Genomic DNA, 27,817 nt, shown 5'->3' on the forward strand with positions numbered 1-27,817 from the left:
TCACCTTCCACAAATAGCTGTTGATCACAGAACCCAAATCACAGCAAGGGACACTCCTGGGAATGGGCTTGTGTCCACGGAACGAACTGTTCTTACTACATCATCCCCCACCAGGAAGCAGCTGGGCGTACTGAGCTATGGTGAAGGAATGTGGTGCCGTCTCTCACAAGGACTTCCATGCCTTTAGCCACAGACCATGATCTGGTGCTGATTCCCCAACAGCCAGAACATACGGGTCTGCAGATCAAGGTGTGGGAGTGGGGTTGGCACTCTGCAGTATTACACTTAATAAGCCAATCACAGAATCTTGGAGAGAGAGACACACACAGGGAGAGTGGGAACACAAGCAGGGGGAGTGAGAGAGGGAGAAGCAGGCTTCCTGGTGAGCAGGGAGCCCAACATGAGGCTCCAGCCCAGGACTTGGGATCACGACCCAGGCCGAAGGCAGAGAGGCCCAATGACCGAGTCACCCAGATGCCACTCACAGAATCTTTTTACTCCAGGCCTGGAAAATGGGGGCTTTGTTGGTTTGGCGGTCTTAGACGCTAAGGGGGTAACTTCCCCTGAGGGACACAACATTGGTTCTGGGTAATCCCAAGGAGAATGTCACTCAGTGGTGACAGGGGACTTAGCCTGAGATCCAGAGAGATTCTCCAGTGTCTCCTTGTATCTCCACGCAAGGGAAATAAAGCAAAGGAAGTAACTCACAACAAAGGTTTGTAGAAAGACACTTCAGCAATGAAGGTTTGGGTTACCCAGGTAAGGGAGGTTCTGAGGACAAGGTTAAGTGTGGAGGGTGGTGGGGGTGTCACAAACGTCCACTACAGTCCTGTGAGCAATCACAGAATCCAGGGCAGGACTAATGGCACCTTTTCTCTGTGCTGACTCACACATGCTCTTTTCTCATCTGGGGCGCTCCCTGCAAGAGAACATTGCTATACTGCACCCTGGGGCTCGTCGCCAAATGTTGGCAAGGACTCCTACATTTCGAGAACTCCTCAGGTGACGACGGTGACAGCGACCAACTCTGAGAGTGCATAGTTGTCCTGACTCCCAGATGCCTCACCATTATGCCAAGAGCAGGAAAGAGGAGAAGGTCAGGGAAGCAGTGAGCCAATCAGAGAAAGTGAGGAAATAGGGGGTTCGCGGACTTCCTGCTACCAGAGCCCTGGCTGCTGAGCTCAGGGCAGCTGCTGCGGAGCCAGGGTCCTACCCTGGGAGCCCTGCAGTGCGGCCGCGCCTCTGCAGCGCCCTCTCTGGCTGCTGTCGGTAGCAAGGGGAGACCAGCCAGTGTTCAGAAGAAAATGTAGCTTTATTATGACATAGGAAAGACTACAAGCCATTAAGGGAGAAGACTTGACAGGTCCTCAAAATGACAGGTAAAAGGGAAGTGTAAACATCTTGGTAATAAAATCCACAGCACGATCATTGGAATCTTTTTCTTACAATTTTTGTTTTTAAGGTTATAGTAAACGAAACAGTCACTTGAATTGTCAAAAGAAGGGCCATGTGGCCCAGGGAAAGCATACACACCAAGCTGAAGGACAAGAGCGAAGGGCTATGTGTTGTGGGGTCAGGGGCACTGCTGCAGGAAGGAGGCCTAAAGACGACCCTGCGCCCTGGAGAGGCGACCTGGCTGCTCGGGCTGCCCGCTGGACCCCCACGCTCCCGGCACGGACCCAGCTCAGCTTAGAGCTCATGTCACAGCTCTGGAGATGGAAAGCCCGGTTCCCTACGATGCGGTGAAAGGGCTGCCAACGTCTCAGAAACACAGATTATTTTAAAACCACTGGTGGGAATATGGGGGGGGGGGCAGTGGGGATCACCCCCTTAGTGTCAGATGCACTTGGTAATGACCTGAACATGTATACAGGGGTCTTTACAAGGAAACAAGAGAGCCATGTTCCTGAATTTAATGCCTGGCCTGGAAGCAAAAAGAAACATTCCCAGGCCCACCATGGAGTATTTTGTGAGTAACAAAGTAAATCCCAGCGACCAACATCTCCTGCTGGCAACACTGCCCACGCACGGTTCCTACAGTCACAGGAGCTTCCCAGCGGCAGACACGGGGGACAACTTGCTAACGCCGGTGTCAACAGGGAATAACAACAATTAATCTGGATACAAAAACTTAGAGTCATGTCTACAAAAGAGAAACATGGCCTCATCACCTATCTCCAGACCTCATGCTCTTGGAACAGGTGAGCTCTCCTGAACATGAGCAGACACAGATGTGGAAAGCAGAGCTGGCCAGACCACAGGGAACCTGCCAGAAAACCCAGGACCATCCAGTTGAGCCAGGTCTCAAGGCAGCAGAGCTCACGGCTCAAACTCCGCAGGCCAGCTTCAGCCAGTTCCTTGCTTGACTTGCTCCTTATTAAAGGGCAACGGCTCTCCCACAAAGCAATCTTCACAACAGTTTCTCTCTTACAATCACAGACACAACCCAGCCACGTGGGGCCATTTCTGAAAATCTGCACCCACCCTTGTTCCTGATCATTCCTGCTATCACAGAACACATATTCCCAAACAGCAGAAATACACTGAGCATGAGCTGAGCAAGGGCTTAAAACCTGCATCACTAGAGGCTCTGTCATCCAGGATGCTGCCGCAGCATGACTGCTGTTTCACATATTCCAGCATGCTCCACACGGAGCGGTAACTACTCAGCGGCTGCTGTTCCTACCCACTTCCTACCTTGACAAGCTAACGAGCCAGATCAAGCCCACTGTTTCTGCATGGCCTACCAAGCTCAGCATAGTTTGCACATTTTTAAATAGAGAAGAAAAACAAATTCCGTAACAGGTGAAGACGGTCGAATTTCAGGGTCTGAAAGATGTCTTCCTGGAACATAGCCATGCGATTCCATTTCTGTACTATCTACAGCAGAGACCCTACGGCCTGTAAAGCCTCAAATTATTTACTATCTGGCTCCATAAAAAATTAACAAAAAAAAAAGGAAAGTAAATATGCTGAACTTGAAACAGAGGGTTCTCTTCTCCAGGAACAAACATTCCACAGCTCAAAAGCAGACCAGGCTCCTAGGACAAGCACTGCTTGTTCCCCAAAAAGACATTAAAGCAGCTTTTCCACCCCCACATGTCTGGGTTGTTAAGTTCTCAGAAATGGATAATGGAAGTTTGTGTTTGGACAGACAAGTGCATGCAGGGTATCTTACAAGGACCAAGGCAAACTGTCCCATCTCCTCCAGCAGCTCCTCCCTCTTCCTACCAGCTCGCTGGCCCAGCCGCCGCCTGCCCCTGCTGCGGCTCTAACTACACCAGACATAGGGCGGAGGCAGCAGCACGAACCGCAGGCTCCACCAGACGCCACTCCAGCTTCCATCCGACCCACCAGCCGCCACGTGGCCACAGGGAGAGCGAGAGGGACGAGGGGCCAGGAAGAAATAGGAGGAAGGAACAACGAAGCCCCTGGAAACACTTCACTTACTCAAAAGATTTAACAGGACAGAGACACTTACTAGCCTCAGCCTGATCCTCGGCCGCCGCCCCCACCAGCCCTCACCTGGACTCGGATGCTTCCAAAGGGGAAGGGAGGAGGGGAAGCAACAAAACCAGCACCGATGAAAAAGCAAGATTCACTCTCGAGAATAAAGGAAAATGATCTAAATTTCTGTATAAATGCAGTAATTCATTCACGTTACTACCATTACATTGATGAAAGTCACAATTGTGGAGAAAGAGAAAAGGGGAGAGAGCTATGAAAGTGCCTATTTCTAAAAAAAAACCAAAAAAAACCAAGAGACCACCTGGGCAGACGCCTCCACATGCAGTTGGGTGCTAAGTGATCTGCGCAACAGACGAGCTTGGGAACCCGCTGGAGTCCTCGGTTCCACGGGCTCGGTGGGGGTGGGGGGGTGGGGGTGTTCCTCTATCTGCTGAGCAGACGCAGGCGAAGTTCCACGCTATCTATGTTTGATACTAAACCCGCAGCGAGGAAGGTGCGCACAAAGTCCTCTGTCCTCACACCACGTCTTTGGCTCCTGTATTTCACTGTTGTAATAGACCCATGAGATGGAAAACCGGGTTGGCGCCTTTTTAAACTGCTCCATCGCGCAGCCAAGCCGCAGTCCCGGGACATGCTGCTCCCCCCACCCCCGCCGCACGTGGTCTCGAGGAGCACAGCAGACGCCCAGGGATGCACCCCCGGGGCCCCTCCCCACGCAGGGCACATCCCCCCACGTCGCTGCGTCCGCTGCGCAGGTCCCGGAGCCTCCTTCGGAGAGCAGCGCTCGTGCACGCGGACGCCGCGATCCTGGGCACCCGTGTGGCCGCCGCTGGGCCCAGGCTGCAGGGGAATCCGATGCTCTCGGGGGCACTTCTGTGTGGGGGGGTGGCTTCATGAAGTCGGGGAAGGCGGAGATCACCTTGGGAAGCTGGCCAACTCATCGCCTTCATTTTTGGGGACCAGCCGCAGGTAAGGCTACTCATACTCCAGAAACTGTTTGTGGTAGAACAGCAGGTATCTGAGAAGGCAAAGACAAGAAGCGCGCTGACACTCCAAGTTTCCGGAGGCAGAAGCAACACCGCGCCTCACCGCCAAGACACCAGCGCGGGGGGTCTCAGAACCCACTGGCGGCCTGACCGCTGGCCTGGCTGGGTTCTGGCCCCGAGGAGGAGGGGCCTTGGTTGGGCAGCAGGCTGCCCACGGCGAGTGCCCATCCTGCTCCGTCCCACGGAAGTCCGGAGTCCATTAGTCCCGCCCCCACAGCTCCTGAAGCTTCTCCAGCTGTCCACCTCAACTGCACCTGTGGCCGCGGCTACTCCGGGGAGACTGCTGTCAGGCTTCTAGTCCAAATCCGCCCCTTTGGGTGGCTCCTCTGGCCGCCTCTGCACCCGCAAAGCTATCCTCTCGCACACAAATTGTTCTACAAGGCTCTCAAGGGGCGCCCCACTGCTTGACGGCGATACAAAGCGCACACGCCTCAGGAGTGCTCTGGGCCCCTTCTGAGCCCATCTCTGGTGGGGGTGGGGAGCGGTCCATGGACAGTCTCAAGCCAAGTAAGGACTTCAGGGCAAAAGGCCAGGGAGGAATGAAGCGCCTCAGGAAGAAAGGAGCTCCCCAAGACCCCACGTGGCCGCTGGCCATGGAGAACAGAAATGACCACCCCCACATTCCCAGTGTTAGGGTGCTCAGAGAGAGTGATCCTGCCCACCCAGGCTGGCAATCTGTCCAGAACAAGCCTGCATGTGGGAATGGATGTACACTCAGGGAGCTGGCTGCCGCCCGCACATACCCCTCACTGTCCAGCACGTCCTCAATGCTGGCCTTGGTGATGATGGCATCGTCACACTTGAACCACTGGTCCTTGTGCTGCCGGATGAAGCTGGTGTAGTGGCCACTCTCCAGGGTCCCTTGGTGGTTAACTACAGCAAACAAGGAGTACCTAGTTTGGGAGTGCGGGAGTGGGGAGAGAAGAGAACTTAATCTGATCGCCATCAGAAGCCATCAGAAGTCTGCACGGTGCGAAGCTAATGGACCCCAAATGGAACACCCCAGGAACGAGAGCGGGAGCCTGGCAGGCACACAGGCCTGCCCAGCCCACCCAGCTCTCGAGCTGCTTTGCGGAAGCCACATTCAGTGGAAGCAGGGACAGCAAGCTGCACTGGGGATGCTGTAAGCCCACAGTCCTTTGTTCTTTCCCCCACAGCGAAGGTAAGCAGGGGGTGAAGGGAAGAACAGAGGCCTTACTGCAGCACTGGTGAAGGCAGAGGCCCAAGGGCCCCAAATCCAGACACGGAGCTCTCATGCTAGCAGCGCTGTCCGTGGCCAGTGCGAACCCTGCTAACGTGCAGGAGCTGGGGGCAGGGGGGCAGGCTCCTACATCGGACAGCTTTATGGTGTGCCTGTGAAAATCCTTTCCCAAGTGGATTTCAGTGTTTTCAACAGGGGCAGAGGAGCAGCAAGACAGGCAGCAGGCCAGCGGCCAAAACAAAACAGGAGCTGTGCCATCGGGGGCCTCCCCGCATGGCCCACCTATGGTCCCATGCTCCCTGCTCATGCGGGAGGCACGCCCACCCACGAGATACCACTTACTTATTGTCATTGTTGAGACTGTCTGTTGGCTGCTGGTATTGTCCATTCATCCTGCTCTCTTTGCTGTAACAAAAAACAGCACTTCCTCAGCATCATTTAAAATAATTAACCAGGGGCACCTTGGTGGCTCAGTGGGTTAAAGCCTCTGCCTCCGGCTCAGGTCATGATCCCAGTATCCTGGGATCGCATCCCGAATCAGGCTCTCTGCTCAGCATGGAGCCTGCTTCCTCCTCTCTCTCTGCCTGCCTCTCTGCCTACTTGTGATCTCTGTCAAATAAATAAATAAAATCTTAAAATAAAATAATTAACCAAGCCGACGCCTGGCTCGAATGACGGTACCCCTGGGTACTACCACTGGGGCCTCCTCTGCCAGATGTGGCACTCGGTGCACTTTAGACATGCTTTCTAATTCTTCCAGCAGCTCTGCTTTCTAGGGGAAGGTGAGGAAGCGGAGGCCGGAGCTGGAGAACCAAGCTGCACAGAGCCATGAGGCACAGATGCAGCCCAGATGGACCGGACTCCCCTTGGCTGCTTCCAGCCAAGCTCGTGGTGATCTGTTAGGCTGCAGGAGATAATGCACATTTCACGTACAAGCGAGTGTCGCTGTGGTTTGAAGGGCACGTTTTAAGTGGTCTGGAATATCAAGATTTGAATCTATAACTGCAACACCAACTGCTTAGTGTATCCAAAATCAGTCCCATCAGCGGCAGGGCTGCCTGCCGGGATCCCACCGCGACCGCTCGCCACGTCTGAGGGCTGCTAAAGGAATGCCAGGGAAAACCTGAAGCTGAGGAAACTCTTCTGTGTCCTGGGTTAAGACCAGGATAATGATTCAGTTTCAGCAAATGCGCTTCTAGTAGCCTCTACACCAGCTGATCACAGACCTGGAGTCGATCCTGGACCCTATGGAGCCACAGCCCTCCTGATCACACAGCAGCCCAAACCCTTTCATACCTGGACGCCATGAAGGGGGTCATGTCCAGTTCCAGGGGAAAGGACACGTATGTAGTGATCTTCCGCCTCAGCTTGGCCGAGTGCTCGAATCGCTAGAGAAACCGGGGAGAGGGCAGAGAAGGAAAGGGATGAAGCTATAGGGGTTTCCTCTGATGGTGCTTCTCTGGACACTCCCAAAAGTGGGGCTTTTCATGGCCTTTCTGACTTGCCCTTCGGCCACATCTAGAGCTTACAGAGTCAGTAACACAGTATTAATCTATACAACTCTAATTTATGGGGTTCAAAAATGCAGTCTTGAAATGACGGGGTTGTTCAAAGTGAATGACACCAAGTGTGCAAAAAAATGATCTTACAACAAACCCAGCGAAGGGCAAGGTGGAAGGAAACAGAACAAACATCCATGAGCTCCGGGAGCAAAAACGGACCTACTGTTCCCTTTTGGCAAAGACATTCCTCTGACTAGACTGGGGCCACCAAACCAGGCAGCAAGCCAGGAATGGCTGGGGGTTTTTGCTGAAAGGGTCATAAAATAAAGACCATAAGACAAAGATCCTATGTGGCCATGAAGCCTGAAATATTTACTCTCTGACCCTTTGTAGAGAAAGCTGACCGACTCCTGGACTAGGGCATAACACTCACGGTCTCGTTTGCTTTTAAGTAAAAGGAACCCAGAAAACTCTGTGTTGGGGGGAAGGTGGGGAAGCTAGGGAGGAGGAAGAGGAGGAGATTCTTCACCCCCGCCCCTAGGAGAGTAACTCACGTCCTTTTGTCATCATGAAGTAATCAGTCTGGTTCACCACAAACCCCTCGCACAACAGAGGAAGGGGCAGTGTCACAGCGTACAACCCTCCTGCACCTTCCGTGCTCGTCACTGAGTCACGGCAGTTGTACAATGTGCTTCTCTACACCAAACCAACAGGCTCTCAGTGGTACCAGGGACTGAAAACGGAAACTGCCGCGGGAGTCTGCTTTCTAGAAAACTTACTTTGAGATGAAAACAGGCTACAATGGGCAGTTTCTTCATGGTGAGCTGCTTTGTGGACTCCTGGTAGCTGTGGCAGCCGCTGCACTTGATCTTGGCACTGCTCCCTAAGTGCTCCGGTCTGGTGAATCTACAGGACACGTGGACAGCACAGTTTAAGAAGAAGAAAAAAAGATGGAGAGGTAAGAGAGGAAAAGACGAAAAATAATTATTTTATCACTTTCCGTGAGTTAATTTCCTACTAAACATGCACATAGTTAGGAGTGTTTATAATTCCACAATGAAAAAAAAAAACCCAAACTATTTCTTCTTTCATCTCTTCCCATTAATACTTCAAGAACGGTCTTAATTCTTCTTTTGAGTTAAAAGTCTTGTGAAACAGTAGTAACTTTCTAACGACCGTAAGACCCAGCAATTCCAATTTCAGGAAAAGGAGAAGGTACACAAACGCTCTGAGCGGCTGCACCCGGGACAGCTGAACACCGGGAAGCCATCAGAGCTCTCCGGAGTGCAGACATTAAAGCAGCGGCTACAGGCCCCCCACCAGAGTACTCGTGGGCAACAAACAGGAACAAACTACGGAAACACACAAGCTGGAAGAATCTCCAGAGACCTACGGCCAGGAGCCTAGGAGATTTCAGAGGTCGTATGTTCTACAATTCCATTTACACGACATTCTCAGGACTCCCGTGGCTGCCACGGGTTACGAGGCAGTGGTGGGGGGAGGGACGGGTGGGGATGGAACTGTCCCGCATCCCAACAGCATTGATGGAATATCCTGATGACACTGCACTGTAATTTCAGAAGATGTTATCACTGGGGAGACTCTGTAGAGGGTAGCCAGTTTTTTGTTTTTTGTTTTTTTAAGATATTATTTATTTATTTGACAGACAGAGATCACAAGTAGGCAGAGAGGCAGGCATAGAGAGAGGAGGAAGCAGGCTCCCCGCGGAGCAGAGAGCCGGATACAGGACTTAATCCCAGGACCCTGGGATCATGACCTGAGCCGAAGGCAGAGGCTTTTAACCCACTGAGCCTCCCAGGCACCCCAGCCAGTTATTTCTTACAAAAACGGGGAAATGTTCATTTCCAAAGGATGAAGACCGACCACCACACAGCAGGGCCGCACTGAGCAGGCCAGCAAGCATTTGTGGCACAGGGTGGCTACCCATAGAACAGACGTTTCAATGTGGTTTATGTCAAGTTTTTAAAGTGTGAGGCTGAAAAACAAAGTTCACCTTTTCACAACTGGGTCTGGAAATCTCCCATTTATCCATCAGAACTTCGTCATCTTCCCAGAACAAGAAGATGCTCCCTCCTGACCCGCAGCTGACCCTGCCTGCCCCAGGAGGTGCCCCAGAAGTGGGAAGCCAACTAGCCTACAAATGCAGTTGGCAAAGTCCACAGGGAGGGTAATTCTGCGAAAAACAATCTTGTCTTCTCAACACAGAAACAGCAAGGCAACCGAAGAGGGGGCTGAAGTCATGGATTTGCAACCACAAGTCATGTGCACACCTAGTCTGGATTCTGACTTGAACAAACTGTACGGAATACTTTTTTTTAATAAAGACTATCAGGGCAGTTTGGACACTAGGTACCTGACCGAAGAGAGAAGAATGTTCCCATGTCTATAGTGAAGACTAAAATAACGTAACTCACCACACACGACCCCATAATGCAGCTTTCCAACTCAAACCCGTGTGGCCCCAACCCACCCAAACTGCTTAGGCACACACACCAGGGGCCACAACTGCTTCCCTCACAACTAGCCGAGCTTCTCCAGTCAGCACTGACAGCAGGGACAAGTACTCGGACTGTGGGTTACTACCGGGGGGGAGAGAGCGCTGTGCACTGAGGAAAAAACAGGGACTTTTACAACTGGAAGCCCAAAGCCAGCCCAGAGAAATCAGGCAGAGGATTCTGTCCATCCAGCAAGCAGTCAGAAAATAGGTGTCTGATGGTGGGAAGCAAAGTCCCTGAGGCAACAAAGCTACCAAGCTGGACTGCACAGAACACTTCCATGAAGGAGTCCCCAGGCACCTTCTCCAGGGGAGGAAGGAAGCGCCTGGGGCTCAGACCACAGGAACTCTCCCCTGGGACAGGTTGGAGCTTCCCGAGACATAGCCTTCTGCAGCTTGTCAAGTCAGACTGGGGGGTGGAGACATTTTACTTAGCCTCAAATCTGCATACACATGCGTCAGCCAGTTACAACCTCTCTGCTAAGTATCACCAATTAAGCACCTGAGCAGTAAGCACTGTTTCTCCTGCAGACACACACTGCAACAGACAGACGTCCGTCCAGTCTAAAATACAGAGTCCAAAGTCATCTTTTGAGGTTTTCCCATTTTGTATTCTTCAGGAAGTTCCTGATTTTTGGTCATTGTTTTTTTCCATGTGCTCCTAAGTGCTCCTCCTCCCTGCCAAACTATGCGAACTTTCCTACACCAAATAGGTCAACCAAACCTGCTTTGACACTAAGAAAATGTCCCACATTAGCTACAAAGAGGGTTTGGCTTCGAATTCACATAACTGAGAGTAAAGAATGGAAGGACCACAGAGTTCAACCCCCATTATCCCCTCAACTATCTATCCAGGCCACCCCTAACGTTTGGGGAACTTCCAAACCCTGGTGGGAGGCAGGGCCCATCTTCCTTCATGGAAGGTTACCACAGAAGTTTGGACACCCGACCTAGGCTCGGCCAGCTGGATACCCTTATGAGGACTCTATATCTGGAAAAGTCGAGAAAATCTGCAGGAAGAACTGGTCTGGCCAGGAGCCCCAACTCTGCTACACCCGAGAGCAGCAGGCCAGCGGTGGGCAAGCCTTGCACGGTGACCACATGTTTGCTAAGCTGGGTCCTCTTCAGCCTTCCTGGGGATGTGGGGACACCCAGTACCTTTTCCTGCCTAAGTTCAGCAGAGCCTGCTCCTGCCACCTGCGAGCGGTCTGACCCGGTGCACCCTCACGCACACGTCCAGCAAGGACCACCACCATGCGAGGTGCGACGGCAGGAGAGGAAGGGAGTACGAGGTAGTCTACTGTCCCAAAGAGGCTGCATTTCGATCTGGACTGAGGAAATACAGCACAGACAGCAGAAAGCAGAGACAGCAATATACTGACGAGAGCCAAGGGCAAGGCCTGAGGCCAATGCAGGAGGAGCATGGACACCAAGGAAAGCGACTGGCTTGGCAGAGGGCTCCCCTATCACCAGGGCCCCTTCTGTCTCCCACCGATCCACCTCCTGCCCGCAGAGCTCCAGGAATACAGGCTGAGCACTGCCTGGAGGCAGCTCCCTAAGGGTGGTGGCCACCACTTACCCTCATGAAACACTACAGGACTCGAGGGTCTGGAGCTACGGAATTCCATCTACCTGGACTTCCTCCTGCCGGGTTTGCAATATGCTCTCAGCCTAACTCGGAAAGGATCCCTTTGCTGTTAGCACGTTCAAGATGCACGTTCTCTGCCCTTCCCCAGCCACTCGGCCGCTGACCTAGCCCCATGTGGCCCCCAACCAGACAGCTCTGTGGGCCAAGTGTGGCGGCCTCCCCCGTGGCCGCTTGGTGGGCAAAGCTGTAGGTTGCCGAAACATAGGACTCAGTGTAATGGAGCTGTAAACACTCCCTTTGAAAATGGTGGGCTTTTCAGTTCCGATGTTTTGCTTAGTTTCCAAATTACAAGTTTGATGCCCCATTTACACTGGACATATCAGTGTGAAGGAGCTGACGCATTTAAAAATTCTTAGCAGGGGTGCCTGGGTGGCTCAGTGGGTTAAGCCTCTGCCTTTAGCTCAGGTCATGATCTCAGGGTCCTGGGATTGAACCCTTCATCGAGCTCTCTGCTCAGCAGGGAGCCTGCTTCCCCCCCACGCCCCCGCCTGCCTCTCTGCCTAATTGTGATCTGTCAAATAAACAAATAAAATCTTTTGGGGGAATAAATAAATAAATAAATAGATAGATTAAGTAAAAATTCTTAGCATGCAGCTTTGAGCCTGCTGACTATACACAGGAGGATAAAACCCAGAAGTCTGCCCCTCTGCCCAAGGACACACCTGCACTGACCTTTAATTAATGTAAAAGAAAATAAGGGCTGTAAAACACTAAACAGGCCATTAGAACAGTTTGGCGAAGGTCTCTGATCTCCCCGCCACTACGTGAGAGCTGCCCGAGCATGGTTGACAGCAGCGGTACCCACACCCAGCACTCGTGTCAGGCAGAGACGAGGTGACTGGACAGGCGCAGCACAACAGGCCTGCTGCCCGCAGAGAGGGCCCTGCCTGATGCCGGGTTATCAGCCACAAACAGTGACCATTACTGAGCTGCCCCCTCAGCTCTCGGGTTGGTCTCCCAGCGGGGTGGAGCACAGCTGTAACGCACACAGGCTCCCTGCAAGGCTTTCAGAGCCAGGACAGACTGTCTGAGCCGCTGGGCACCACCTACAGCCACCTGCAGGCTGTCCTGTCTCATGTTCTATACCCAACACGTGAGAGAAAATTCTACTGGGCCCCAGATGGTCCTGAATTTCTTCGGACTCTCCCCTGACCAACCAGTACCTCGAAGAACCTGAAGGCAAGAGAGACAAGTACTGGCCAAGAAAGACCATTCTCTGTCTCCAGAGGGGCCGGCGGTTTCTTACCTTCGCAGGCAGTCCGTGAGCGTAGTGGTTCCCGCTACGTGGCTTTCCCCGTTCACCACACTGCCCTCGCTCCCAGGGCTCAGGGGCCAGAATGGGGTGGAAGAGCCAGGCAGATCCAAACTGATGTCCCAGAAGGGGTCTATGGTGGTAGACACTCCACTAGAAGCAAGAGGAGATTAAGATGCAGGTGAGAGTGGACGGCCACACAGCCTCCGAGGCAGCAGCTGGCCCACGGCACCCACCGCCTGACACAGCTCTGCTCATCCACCCACGGGACATGGAAGGTCAGACATCACAAGACAGCTCCCACCCAACGTGTCCTGGCTCCCCAGGGGCCCTACAGAGGAAGGGGAGGTAAACCACTTCACGCAAAGGCTGCTCCGAAAACAATGTTTCCGAACCCAGAAGATCATCATGGTCATTTTGGGATTTTCTAAGAACCCGGGCCCATGTCCGTTAGTTCTGAACTGATGAGCCTACCTCAGCAGCATCTGAGTCTGGGTAGGAATCTAGAGCCCCATGCACGCTGCCTGTGGAGAACACGCCAAGCAGGAACGGGTCCTAATTGAACAGAGCTGTCTCCCTCTCAGAGACGGACTGAAGAACAGGCTGGGAGCTTCACTCCAGATATTTAAACCGGACATAAACCTGAGACCACCTCCTGCTGCCAGAATTCAGCAGCACGGAGTCGACAAGAAGCTTCTTTAAAACGGAGAGTTTAAACACTGGAGCGCTGCCCACCCCGGCATCTCTGTCCCAGAACGCTGTGTGCACGACCCAGGCCAAGCTGCTCCCCTACCACCATCTCTATCCTGTACCAATCGCACGGGGGAATCTAGCAGAGGTTCCGAAATAATTTTGAGTAGATCGTGACCATGGTTTTAAAAAACCCTGAAATGGAATAAAAAACAGGGCTGCCTGGGTGGCTCAGTGGGTTAAGCCTCTGCCTTCAGCGCAGGTCATGATCTCGGGGTCCTGGGATCGAGTCCCGCATTGGGCTCTCTGCTAGGCAGGGAGCCTGCTTCCTCCTCTCTCTCTCTCTCTACTTGTGATCTCTCTGTCAAATAAATAAAAAATCTAAAAAACAAAACAAAAAAAACCCCACAAAAAACAGAGAAGCGTGCGTGGAGGTCAGGAGGGAAGGTTCCTGCAACCTCACTGATCAACGCCTCCTCCTAGAAATCAAAGCTCTTGCCTGCTGAGCCAAGCCTACAGTGGTCACCAATCAGGGAGCCCACGCTGGAGAATATGGAAACAGAAACCATGATGTGAAAAGCAACACACTTGGGAGCACGGGCACCAAGGATCGCCCGCACATGCGCCAGTCCCTCTGAAAGGCAGGGCTCACTTATGTGGCTCCTGCAGAGCAGAGATGGGGAATGGGAATAAAGATGGCCCTGGGGACCCTGCTCCGGACGACCTGCAGTGTTTGGGAGGACCTGCCCCCCGGGTGGGTCTTCTCTGCCAGAGCGGTTTCCTCTCAACACAGCCAATGGCTTGGCTGCTGAAATTCAACTCGTCCTGCTTCACGTCTGGCTGCCGCTGCACAGGCTCCTCAGTAAGAGCCAAACCCCCTGGTCCATCCCACTTCACCAAGGAGGCACAGCTGTGGGGCACCAACTGAACTTCTGGCTCTAAAAGTTAAACTTTTAAAAGCTGCTCAGACCACAGCAGTGTTGTTGGTTGAAAACTTCCCAGGACGTTCAATAAGTAGCACCTAGGGTCTCACATCGCAGTCTGGGCAGCACAGACCAGGCGGGCCCTTGTGTTCCAGAAGAACGCTTGGGGCTACGCCAGGAGCCTCACACTTACTGGCAGACTTGGCAGGTGACGTCGGACTGCAGCCCGCCCGTGAAGATCTGGTCGATGATGCAGTTGCAGTGGTTGGGGTTGTTGGCCTTCTTCCCGTTATCGTCACCTGGGGAAAGACTGTAGCTGTGACGTGCACTTGAGCCCGAGTCTGTAGGCTTCCCAGCACCACAGGCCCAAGGCACAAGGCCATTCCCCTGCAGAGGCTCACAAAGCCTGATACGATCACCAGGACGCAGAAGGACCCTTACGTGAACAGGGAGGCTTGGCGGGGAAGGAGCTAACAACCCAGCTAACTTATTTTCAATGCTCTTTTTTCTCCACTCCCTACCATCCGCTGGGATCCTATCTAAGTACCAAGATATAGCTAACGCCCAGTCACCGGGGAGAGTTAAGGATTCCCATCTGCCTGCACAGGACAACTGAGCGGCCCTGCCATGGCGGGCACCCCACGCTGCCGTGCCTGCTCTCTCCTTGCACTGCACAGTCAGGCGCCTGACTTCAGAAAGCTTCTCTGCAGGACTCCCGCTGGGTTGTTTCCCCATCAGCTCCTGCGCTCTGTAACCTCACAAACAGCCCTGCTTTCCAAGAAGCTGCCCCCAGAGAAGTACCACTCCCATCCTCTCTAGCTCAGTACGGGTTTTACTGATTATCTTCGGGTGCAGATACTGAAACGCAGCGCTTACATGCAGAACATGATGTGTTCATTTGTACCATTAAGTACATACTATAGAACTTCCACTGAACAAGACGAAGGGGAGAGACTAGGTCTATCTGTATGTACGTTTCTTCTCAAAAAAGTGGAATTATTACCTAGGAATAAAGGATGCCCACGGGGTCTTTTGACAGCACACTGCGTAGAGAGATTAGACAGAAAATCATACCCAGAAAGATTTTAAATTCATAGGAGAAAATGTCAGGACACAGGAAAATACATGTAGGAAGCCACAAAGGAAGAAAAGCCAAAAGGTCCCCGATGCCTGCAGTCACACAGGAGCACAACTCAGCCAAGTCAGCCAGCAAGGCCGAAGGACTCAGAACACTCTACTCCGGCAGGAGGAGCCACGCACGTGAGACCTGCTGAACGGAGTACATCAGACAAGTGGGTCCCTATCACTGTATCTGTTTCTGTCTGATGAACGTTTGCACAGCAATGCACCTGAAGCAGCTGATTTTCAGGATAGACTCCTGCTGGTTACAGAAGTCTCATGATTATCCTCAAGGGCTTGGAATGATAGTGGCTCTTTTCGGTCTGCGTGCTACACTTCCCGCTAGAAAGCCAAACCTCACCTAAACTGTTAAGCACTGTTCACCTGGGTTCCTCGGGCGAGCACTGAAAGGATGTGTTTTTCAGGAAAAGAGTACACAAAAAAGCCAGAACCCAAAGCTGATGAGAACAAGCCATCTTATTTGGAGTTTGGCTTGCTTTGAGGTTGTAATGTCAGACCACACGGGGCATTTGGGAGAGCAGCCCCGCAACTGGACAGAGGCTGAGCAGGAGGTGGCCTGGAAAACAGAACTGTGGTCCAACAGAATCACCAAAACCCACGATCTCAGCCCAGAGGCCACAGGTAGGCAGGTGACTTGGTCACCCGGACACACGTCAGCTACACCTGAGTGTGCTCTGTGAACCGGCACACAAGCATCACCAGGGACCCAGCAGGAACGACAACTGCTGACCCTCGTCACACCCACTGAACAGAAACAGCAGCATGCCCTCCAGGGGACTCTGAGCCACACTCAAGGTCGGAGAATCCCCCTCACCTGATCCTGTGTCAGCACACTTGGGCACAGGGCCTTCAGATGGGGAACCCCGCCACAGGGAGGGCAGCGGGAGGGACCCAGGGCCTTGTTATTCAGTCCTAACCTTCTGCCCTGAGCCTGAAGAGCTGCTGCCCGATGTCCCCTTCCCCAGACTATCTAAACCCACCCATGTCTGAGACCCCTGGGGCGGCTTCCCCGCTCTGGGGGTCAGGCTGTGAGAAAGAAGTCAAGACCCAGTAAGATCCAGAGAGACTTCTGAAAAGCCCTTGGCTGGACCCCAAAATGAACAGGACTTGGGTCACGGAAGCATGGCAAGCATGCAGGTCCCCTTTTGTATTCTCAGCTCATTCCGGCGACTATAGTGCCACAACCAGTCCTTCTGGAGACCCCACGAAGGGAGGGAGCCAGTGCTAACAGTACAGCTGCACTTGGAGCATATGTGGAAGTTTCTGGCCTGCCAGGGGCCACGATAACCTGGAGAAGCTGCACACCAGCCCCCTCACAATCAGGCCGAGAGGAAGCCGGCAGCAAAGGATGGACTTGAGGCACAGGCCTGTCAAGGACGGAGAGCTCTGTTCACTGTTACCGGTTTTACAGGACCGACCACCATGCTCCTCTCCTCCCAGCAAGGTCGGAAGACAACACCTCCAAACTGTTCCCTCCTCTCTTAAGACAAATTATGAAGAACCTCTCTGGGGTATTAAAGATGAGAAACAACACAGTTAGAACACAAGTGCCATATACAAGATTCCCTGCCCCTGCCGTTGTGCAACAGCGCCCCCTACCTCTCCTGGGTAGGGGAGGGTAGAAGGAGGGACATGGAGCCTCACCTTTGCAGTGTCGGTGCAGGACATCCAGGGCAGCGATGAGGAACTCGTGCGCGTCCTGCTGCTCGTACCCCGCCAGGTGCCGCGCATGAGTCCACACCAGGTGCAACAACTTGTAGGGGATGTGGGGGGAGCGGTGCCCCGAGTAGAACTGCTCCCAGAGACAGGAGGGGAAGGGGAACAACTGTCAGCAGGAAGTACCACACACGATAAAAAAAATCTGTTAACAACCACCTAGAATTTCTTGCAGCTACTGTGACAAAAAAGGATTCTGTTTAACTCCTTCCTTTTTTTTTTTTTTTGGAAAACGTATTTTTATGTGGACTCACTGGACTTTTTAAATCATTTTGTCCCTTCCGACTGCCGATTTTCTACGGATAAGCCAAAATGATCAACTGGGAGTGCCTGACATAGACACAAGCCCGGGCAGGGCCTGAGAGCAGCCTAGGATCCAAGCAGAACAGAACCTGTTTGGGGCGGAGGGCCACAAAGACAGAGGAATTCTAGTGAAGCACACGGAGGCCTGGCAAAAGGGCCACTTTCCTTGAGAACAGAGGACAGGAGGCAATCAGTGGAGGGTGAAAAGACCCCAGCATTCACAGACAAATGTCTTCCACCGGCTGCCCCCTTCCAAAGGGCTCTTCTCATCCTCCAAGTCAGCACGCAGCCTCTAAGCAATGCCAACAGTCCCTGACAATTCCCTTTGGGAAAAATGTCCCATAAGAAACGCACGCATTATTCGCTGTGTAAGGTTTCAGAAACCTGCCTTCCTTTCCTGTGTCAACGTGATTTCACTTCAAGGTAAAACACAACAAGCAGTTACAGAAATGGTACGCCGCCCACGCCAACAGTGCTCACCTCCTGAAAAAGCGACGACATCTCGCAGACCAGACAAGAGCTGGGGCTCTGCATCTCACACCTGTGCCTATCAGAGAGGAAGAAGTCTCGCAGCAGCGGCGTGTGGGTGAGCGCCTGGACGATGCAGTTCATGAAGCAGGTGTTGCCAAGGTTGATCAGCCCTCGCAGACCTGGGCAGGATAAATGTGAATCTCGCTTACAGGACAGACTGTCACGGCCCCAGGGGCAGGGACTGTTTCTGTCCATTACCACGAGGCCCCCTAAACCTAGCACACCTCCCCCGGGGGCTGCAGGTGCTCCAGAAGTAGTTGGGTGGGGGGGTGGCAAAAGATAAAGGCTTATACAAGGGCTTAAAGAGAACCACACCAGGAAATCCTCCCGTTCACATCTATTGAAACCCAGAGAAGCCAGCCTTGCTGGCGGTCGTCACAAAGCCCCGCTCCGAGCACTGTCGCCCACCTACCTATGGTGCAGTTGGAGGTGATCTTTCGCCTTTTCGGGTTGTGCTTCAGCAGTTCGAGCTCCCGTTTGGTAGGTTCCCAAGTTGAAAACTTCTCCCCAACACCTAAGCGGATGGAAGACAGGTCCCGGTGCCATGAGCCCAGGTTTCATCAAGTGTGTTTATACATAAAAGCGATGGTGACAGAACACTTAGATTGGCATGTGTTTCAAAGCCACAACACGAGGTCTTTCCAGACCATATTATATTGCAACGGGCTAGAAAGAACACTTAAAAGGAGTTTCTTTTGGAAAATGTGTGGTGAATAAGCGGTTTCCTGTGAGAAGGGCAACACCTCCCATTAACACTACCGTAGCACTAATGCCAATATGGGGATTTTCCGCCAAGCCTTTAACCCTTGAGCACAGAGACTGCAGCAGCCCCGGCGGAAAGACCTACACTTGGCACTGAGGTGAGGGGTCTCCGTGAAAAGACTGAAAGCGACAGGGAGAAAACGCACTTGCCGAAACACAGTTTGAAAACACCTTGTGTTAAACAGCTATACCCATAAACGATCTGCACCACAGACAATGGTGCGGGTGCTAATAGTCACGACTCATCTTAATACGTGCAACAACTGTTCCATGTGACTTAACATTTCTGCAACATTCAATGAACTTGAAAAGACATTCTATCTCACTGACACATGGAGTTATAGAATGATTTTAGAAGAGTTGTTTTATTCCGGGTCATTCATTTCTGAGCTCCTGTAACTGAAATGTTCTTACCAGAGAAATAATATATTCAGACTTAGTTGCAATGTTACTAAATTTTTGAGGGAGAAAAGAATAGGAGGTTGGTTAAAGAGACTGTTCTCCAGAAAAGATCTGTTACAGTTGTGATCACGGAGAGCACCTGTTCCTATTGTTCCAGTCTCAAAAAATAGGGCTGCTTAAAAGCAGAGCAATTAGGGACAAAAACTGTGAAGCAGAGACAGGGTTTCTATGTTCTCTCTGTGAACAGTGGAAGATATGTTCATGGAGAGATGCTCACTGGTCAAGTGGGGTCAACCACACCTCCCACTGTTGGAACCCTCTTACTGTTCCAGCATCTGCTAGAAATGAAAACTAGAAAACCATCAAGGAAACAGTAAGAAACGAACAATAGGGAAAACAGCCACATATTTCTCTGTGTCTCCCCGACTACGCATCTGATGAAGAAAGCATGTGAGCACACAGGAGGACAGGGAGGGAAAAGCACAGAGAGCCCCACGCTGGAACCAGAGCTACTGCCAGAAAACATACTGGTCTCTGCCCCTGGTTCCTGGCACAGAGCTTCTCAAACCCTTATGATTTCCTAAGTGATAAGAGCACTAGGAGCATCTTTATTCCAATGAGGGGACTCCTGGGGGCGTTCCTAGAGAGGGACTAGCTGACAGAAAGACCACGCCAAGAGAGGCTTGGCATTTCCGGCCTTGACCCCCCCATCCCCCGGCCCCTGCAGAGGGAGACTGAGCTCCTATCTGGTCAGTCACCTCATCTGCTTCTCCTGGATCCTCAGGTGGCACCTACAAGAGGAGGCAAGCAGGTGTGGGGGGTTCTTCCCAGCAAGTCCAAACTGCAACCACCCCTCCCCCACAGCTGTCCTATCTCCCAACCCTGACCTTCTCCCTAGATGTTGACCTTTTTCCTGATAAGCTCTGCCCTTGACAGGCAACTAGGAGACAAAGCAGACTCGTAAATCTAGGCACAACCACACCTTGCAATTTCCAAGCTCTGCGCTGCTCCTCTTTGGCGATGATTTCCATGTCCTTGTCATATATGTAGTCGTGGCACAGAAAGCAGTAGATGCCACCATACATCAGCTCTATGGCTGGAGAGAGAAATCACACTGAATTAAAAACTTTAAAGGTAACGCTTAAGGTCACATATGAAACATCTGAGTGTTTTGGACATTCTACTGTTTCCACCACCTCCCCACTCTCTCATTTCAGACCTTTACCCTAAGCAGGCGAGGGATGTGTATTTTCCCTGGGAGCTCAGGACTTCCGAGGCTGAGGGGATTGGACTGCAAATGGGAGGCATCACACCCGTATTTTACAAAAGATCTCAAGTTATCAGGACCCTCTGCCTAGTCTCTGAAAGTAAGGGAAGGGGCGCCTGGGTGGCTTAGCCAGGTAAGCGTCTGCCTTGAGCTCAGCACCCCTCCCACACATCCCCTGCTTCTGCTCGTGCCATCAAATGGGGAAAAAAAAAGGGAAACCTTTCACTGAGTATGATCAGCCCATAAGGATTCTTAGCCACCTGGACTGCTTTAACTATTTTACTGCATCTACAACTCCTGATATGATTACAAAAATGAATGAAACATCTACTTCCTACTCTTACTTTAACGACAATGGTAAAACATCATCTATCCAGATAGTCTTCACTTCTTGACCCACACAGATGACTCCTGCCTACCTTTGAGCGGATCTTATGCATTTTCTCAACTGCATCATCCATAAAAACTGGCTTTTAGTTACCTCATTATAAAGTAAAATAGTGTCCTTTAAGCACCTGGAAGAAAGGTGTCTCAATTCAACAAATAAAAATAATTTTTTCTGGACTGAATTCATGGCGCAGTGGAAGGTGTCTGAAGGGCAGTGGAGCGGATAGAGCACAGAGTTAGAGTACTGGGATGGATCCCGCCTATGACCAATCACTCCACTTCCCCAGGCCTCAGCTTCCCTCTGGTATGTGGTGATGGTTACAGCACGAACAGCTCAGAGGTTCATATGGCGCTTTTATAACGTTACAGCACACCTAGTGCACTGTCTTCACGATCACCACCTGTATCGTACTCCGAGTCTTCAGCTGCCAGGACACAGATCAGTCAGTCTCTGATGGATCTTCGAAGTCCTCTAAAGCAGCCGTGTTAAAGCTCAAGGTTCCTACACCCTCTCACCCCAAACCGACAAAATTCCTACAAATTCCTTCAAAGTCCCCGTCAAAGCTGTCACAGGGAGTGTGGCTGCACCTCGGCACTGTATGCCTTGCACCAGAGAGCTCCCGGCATGGGGGCAGCAGAGCCCGAGGCAGACTCCAGTGAGGGTCCAAGGCATTTTCAGGAAAGAAGATGCATTCGCTGACACATACGCGAAGGGAGCAGCACAACACAGAGAGCTCTGTACTCGGCAGGGAGTCTGCTCCAGATTCTCTCTCCTTCCCTCTCCACCTGCCCCTTCCTCGCCTCTCAAATAAGTCAGTCAGTCTCAAAAAAAAAAAAAAAAGAAAAGAAAAGAAAAAAAAAGCAGGCATATGGCCATAAGGCCAACAGCACAACTACCAGCCTGGAGAAGGCATGTAACTATTTAATGTGTGTTCAAGTCCCCCTAAACAAGCTCCTCTTCAAGGCACCTTTCCACACCCAACTACTCACCACTACTCACTGGGTGAGGCTAATGGAGCCAACCGGGTGCCAAGACCACTCAGTGGGGGGAGACCAGCCTCCTTCACCAACAGTGGTAGGACTACCAGACACCCACCAACAGAAGCGGGAAGCTCAATCCTTACCCGCCCATCATACAAACACGGACTCAGAATGGGTCAGCAACCTCAATAAAGCACTAGAAGTAAAAACTATTAGAAGAAAACCCAATTGGGTCAAGTCTTCATGATCTCAGATTTAGCAATGGACTCAGACGTGACACCAAAAAAATGAGAACTAAAGAAAAAAAAGTGATAAGTTGGGCTTCATCAAAGGACATTTGTGTCTCAAAGGACATTATTAATAAAGTGAAAAAACACCCCACAGAATGGGAGGAAATATATGCAAAGCATATATCTGCTAAGAGTTCAGTATCTGGGAGAGAGAGATATCTATCTCCAAGAAATATGTGTGAGGGTGTGTGAAGAGACAGATTTCCAAAATAAAAAATATATATACATATATATTTACCTCAAAGTACAACAACAAAAGCCCAACCGAATTAAAAACAGGACCAGATGACTTGAATAGGTATTTCTCCAAAGAAGGTACACAAAGGACCAAGAAGCACATGAAAAAAACATTTAACATCCCTGGTCATTGAGAAAATGCCTAAGATACCGCTTTACACCCATCATGGCCTGAGTTACTATACAAAAAAAGAATGCAAGTGTTGGCCAGCATGTGGAGAAACTGGAACCTTCCTACAAGGCTGGTGGGAACAGAAAGCAGAAAACCGTGTGGCCACTGTGGGAAAGTCTGGTGGCCTCACAAACACTCAACAGACTTACCATATGACCCTGCTGTTTCACTCCTAGGAACAGACCTAAAAGTGCAAACGTCTGTCCACACAGAAACTTGCACATGAGCGTTTGTTTGTGTGGCATTACTCGGAAGCACCGAAAGGTGGGAACCACCTGAATGTCCATTAACGGACAAAAAGATGAACAGAATACGGAAGATCTGCACGATGAGTGATTACTCAAACACACCAAGGAGCGAGGTTCTGATGCCCACCGCAGCATGGACGCACCCTGAAAACCTGCTAAGGGAACGAAGCGTGACACAAACGGTCATCTACTGTGACCATTCCTTTTATAAAATACTGAGAACAGGCAAATCCAGAGAGACAAAAAGCAGACTGGCGATCTCCGGCGGCAGGGTTGGGGGAGAATTCATTCCTGGAGGCGGGGTGTTCTTCTGAGAAGATGGAAAGTGGAGAGACGGTGGCTGCACAATGTGGTGGGTGAATGAATGCCACCGAGCACACGCTTTGAACAGCTGGACTGTACGTGGTGTGAATCCCACCTCAAAATAAAATGTAAAAGCAACACCTTCGGGCAAGGTAGTTCCCTTGGAAAATTATTTCACAGTCAAGATCGGGGTACGCTGGCCTCCTTGGGAATGCCCGAAGCCACGGCCAACACAGGCATCATGCCTGCAGGCACCACGCGAGGGCCTTCTCCCTGCGCCACAGGGTGACCTAGGGAATGGAGGGCGACACTACTCAGTGCTAAGTGGGCTGAAATCCCGCCCCCACCAGCACGTGCTCTTCTGGGGGCAACTACAGTAACTCTTCGAAGACATGTGGAGGCATTACTTTTGTACCTTTGTGGCTCATGGTGGCAAAATCTAAGTACCACGTGACTTGCCATAAAAGGAAGCCAGAGAAACTGAGAAACTAGAAAGTATGAAATCCAACAGCTCCGAGTCGGTGGTTCACCCTCCTGCAGCAGGCCCCGCCGTCCGCTGGAATCGCAGCACCCGGCTGAGCACATGGACCAGTCCCGGTGGGAGGACACCAGCCTCGGAGGGACTATCCCGAATGAGCGGACGCTCTCTTGCCTGAAGTGTGTATCTATCACGTCGAATTAAGGCAACTTTATAGGGCAGGATGGACAAAGAGGTAGAACCTTCCATCAGACTGCTGTCAAGACCCTCCTCGTCCCACAACTGACTCCCTTCGCAAGACCTCTGACAATGACCTTACTGCTACTAACACTGTTCTTAAGTGCATCACCCACAATATACAGAGAAGACTCCGTTTAGGCCTCTTTCGCTACTCCAACTAAAAACCAGATGCCTGCTGAGAATTTTCCCAATAATACATTTCCAGTCCCAACACCGCACTACTGAGTGTCCCCTGGGAGGGGAAGAAGCTACCACAAGGAAATCAAGGTTCCTCAGTCCTCACAGCACTGCTCCATTAACCTGCCCTTGGACATCCGACAAAATACTCTGTATAAAATGACGCCCAAAATGTTGACAGCCTAGAGGCTGCTCAGGAGATGACGGGCAGGAGCGGTAGTGAGATGCCCAGAGTGGAGGGCGGGCAGGTGCTCCCACAAGTCGGAAAGACAGAGACCAGAGGACGAGGTGGGAGTTGGACTGCCCCAGGTCACTTCCTCACCTGTGCCCTCCTCTCTACTCAGACAGAAAACTAATTTCTACCTTGGTTAAACACACAGACAGAGAGTCTTCAATAAATTCATGGACTTAATACAGCATTTCATTAATTCAGCACTCCCATTTCAAGGTTTTGTTCTGTTTCTGAAAGCAAACTTTCTAAAACTTACTCATCCTGGAAAAGTAGAGGCAGGGTTTATCAATCAGGAGGACGAAATGAAAAAATTTCTGAAGTGACTTTTATAGATGACTCCAGGTAACAGTAAGATTCTTCAGATAGCTTTTCTAAGTACAAATATAGTATATGCAATTTTCCACAACCATTTACCCACACGAAATCACTTCCCAGGCATGATAGCAATGTGGCCCGAACGGGTCTGGTGCGAGAATCAGACATGGCAGGAATATTCTTCAGCTGTATTGTAAAAGCACGTATGTACATTAAGTGAATACTAAACAACTTTAACACCTCCACATTGTCCCGAGGAGGGTCTTTTCCCTCGGGTTAGCCAGTGTAAGAGATCACCGGCGACCTCATTCCTCCGTGGGATGTAATTCATGAGAGCACCACTGCCCCATTAGCTCTCTTTCCAAAAAGGCCAATGAGCTCATCTTCGTAACTCGAGTCCCTCACTCCAAGCAGCAAGCAGCCTTCTCACCAGCGCTTTCTGTGAGTTCTTGTGACAAGTGGGGCCGTCCCAGAGGGAGGACTCCATTAGTACATTCCATTTGTACTATTTAAAAAGGCTGGTAAAGAGCTTTAACTGGAGTCACTGAGTCCCCATGAAGTTTCCCTGGCCTGGACCTAACCTTGCCATCACTTAAAACATGATTCTGAAGGAGAGAATCATTTAAGGAGCACGGAAATAAAGCCAAGGACAAAACTTTGCTTTATGTAACTTCCAGAATGTGGGACAGTTGGAACTTCTAAGTTTAAGAAACATTAAGTTTATCTCGACACCACCCTACTGTTAGCCTTTCCATGGCTCTGGGTTATCAAGAACAGTGAGGATCCATCATAGAAAGCAGTAAAAGCCACTGGGCCGGGTCACTGTCCATGCTGACATCAATAACCCAACACTGCATCCAAGATCTTTCTTTGCAAATTTTCAGTTCATCAAGTACCTAATCATGCTTTTCAGAGGGAAAGATGGCTCTGAGGCTGCATTAAAGAAAGATTCAGAACAGTGAACCTTCATAGTTTATCATTTCAAGTTACACAGAATATGAACTTCAACTCCGATGCCTGAAAGCAAGCTAATAGGTCCATCAGCCCTGGGAGTCCCATGTGTTTCAGTGGCTCTGACTTTCACTGGAACTTCACAGCAGCCCCTGGGAAGAGGGCTGCCTCCAGCCCCAGGGCAGGGATCAGAAGGGCCGGTGGGGGCTGCTGCACCAGGGACATGCGTAGGGGGAGGGGGCTCACCCAGGTTGTGCCGCTTGGACTTGGCATGTTCATGGATGTGTTTCTTTGTGAAGCAGCCAAAGAAGACACAGTGTAGGCAGGAGTGAAGCCGGTTCAGGTGGACGCCGCAGACGTGACAGACGCACGACTTCGCCTGAAATTGAGAGCAGAGAATTAGAAACCAGTTGCCCTGGGAGAGAAAGTGACCAAGCAAAGTGATCTGTAACAGATGAGGCGACCGGAGGAAGCGAAATCACAGTATCATCAGCCTCACTCAACTAGAGGCCACCCTGCTAATCCTTTCAACAGCTCCAAAGGGTACTCCAGCTCATTTAGCTCAAAACTATCAGCTCCACGTAAGAAAGCTCAGCCCACAGCCTCAACTACCAAACCGGGCTGGCTGCTCAGAGGTTTGCCACATGAAGCTTTAGGAGTCTCCGCCTGAGCCCCAACGGGGAGCCACCAACCCTCTCGACTCCTGTCCCCATTTCAGACCAGCAACTCGCAGCCTTGCCACCCCTACCATGGACATCACTGTACGTTTGCTATTCTAGCTCCCACCACCAAAGCCAATTCAGCAGCCATCCATCAAAGAGTAGAGAGGACATGAGTCAAAGTGATACAGAATAACAAGAAAAAGAAACTTTGTAGCCAAGAGTTAGACCGCAGAAATCTAAACTTGTAATCTCAGCCAATGTGAGCAGTGATAATTCTTATACACCCAAACCACCACAAAACACCACTGCTTCCAGCACAGTAGGACCTCGACACTGTAGCAGTAACTCTAAACTCCCTGCAGGTGTCAAAGTGAATTTCCGGCCTCTGAGAGGACACCCTGGTGTCGGATTTTCCTCTGTGATGGGGGTGCTGGGAGCTGGGCCAGGAGGAAATAAACTGGATACCAGGAAGGGGAAAATTAAGACAAGAGCGTGCTGTCGACACACACACTCCACAATACCCGATGAAGGCACCAGACACCAGGGCCACGGGCAGAAAGCGACCACATCTGAAAGATGCCACACCCCAGTCAAGGCTCACAGCCGTCCGCTGGTGATGGTTCTGGGCTCTTCTGACATCTGAAGGAAGTCACTAGTGTATATGCTTGACCACTGAGCCTGTGTGTGTGTGTGTGTGTGTGTGTGTGTGTGTGACACACAGTTAGAATGTGGAGGAGGCTGTGCCTAACCCCAAGTGGCCCCTGAGCCTGGAGGCAGCCCCAAGCTTCCCACCACACACACAAGATCAAGTCAGGTGCCAAGCCCCGCGGTGACAGGCTGTGCAATCACCTCGAATGGGTGGCACGGAGGGAGGAGAGGCTCTGGGGACCAGGCCAGGCTCAAACCATATTTACCTAAAATATGAATCGCTGTTCTCACCTAGCTGGTAACTGCCTGCAGGGAAGTTGTGTGCGGAAACCGGGGGGAAGCAGAGCAAGTGCACATCAGCTGGGCAGGGATGGCGCCTCAACGAGCACAGAGCCCTGTGGCCAAAGCCCAAAGTCAGGAGACAAACTAGACGAGCTCCTCTCCCTGGCCCATCCCCACCTCGTGCACTCTCTCAAATAAATAAATCCTTAAGACAAAGACAAACAAATGAATAAAATGCCATATTAGTAGAAATAGTAGTTATATCATCTATTGATTCTTCTAATGATAAATCGAAGAGATTAGGTAACCATAATTGTTTTTAGGAATATAGGGGACATTTTTAAATTACACATACAACTATAGTTGATGTAAGCAAGTGATACTTCCAGGCATCATGGAAAAATTTCCCTTTAGTTAGAAATACTGTAAGCAAGAGATGCCTGGAGATTTAGTTATAACCATGAGTGAGAATCCATTTACTATTCACTACAATTACAGACACAAAAGAATGGGAAAGATTAAGAAGTGTCCTGTATTTTTATCACTCAGGGTATTTTTTAAACTATTTTTAAAGATTTTATTTACTTATATTCCAGAGAGAAAGAGAGAACATGCACAAGCAGGGGGAGCAGCAGGCGGAGGGAGAGGCAGGCTCCCTGCGGAGCACACGGTCCCAAGAGGACTCCGGTCCCACGATGCTAGGATCATGACCCACGCCAAAGGCAGAGACTAACCAACTAAGCCACCTGGGCATCCCATCACTCAGGATATATATTTTTTTTTAAAGATTTTTTCTTTATTTATCTGACAGAGATCACAAGTAGGCAGAGAGGCATGCAGAGAGAGAG

General features: G+C 51.1%; 1 protein-coding gene across 1 annotated transcript in view; it reads right to left on the reverse strand.

The window, feature by feature from the left end:
- Positions 1-1,293: 1,293 nt before the first annotated feature.
- USP22 (ubiquitin specific peptidase 22) overlaps positions 1,294-27,817 on the reverse strand; it is a 43,747-nt gene continuing 17,223 nt past the window's right edge. Inside the window, exons 2-13 of the mRNA XM_059380283.1 lie at positions 25,624-25,756; positions 20,082-20,195; positions 18,348-18,449; positions 17,885-18,054; positions 17,030-17,177; positions 14,439-14,544; positions 12,627-12,785; positions 7,997-8,123; positions 7,012-7,103; positions 6,058-6,120; positions 5,258-5,407; positions 1,294-4,486 (exon numbers count right to left, since the gene is read on the reverse strand). Coding sequence (XP_059236266.1) covers positions 4,444-4,486; positions 5,258-5,407; positions 6,058-6,120; positions 7,012-7,103; positions 7,997-8,123; positions 12,627-12,785; positions 14,439-14,544; positions 17,030-17,177; positions 17,885-18,054; positions 18,348-18,449; positions 20,082-20,195; positions 25,624-25,756 — 1,407 coding nt within the window. The 3' untranslated portion in view covers positions 1,294-4,443. The remainder of the gene's footprint in view (positions 4,487-5,257; positions 5,408-6,057; positions 6,121-7,011; positions 7,104-7,996; positions 8,124-12,626; positions 12,786-14,438; positions 14,545-17,029; positions 17,178-17,884; positions 18,055-18,347; positions 18,450-20,081; positions 20,196-25,623; positions 25,757-27,817) is intronic.

The sequence above is a fragment of the Mustela nigripes genome, chromosome 16 (genome assembly GCF_022355385.1).
Source record: "Mustela nigripes isolate SB6536 chromosome 16, MUSNIG.SB6536, whole genome shotgun sequence".
NCBI classification, from domain to species: Eukaryota; Metazoa; Chordata; class Mammalia; order Carnivora; family Mustelidae; genus Mustela; species Mustela nigripes.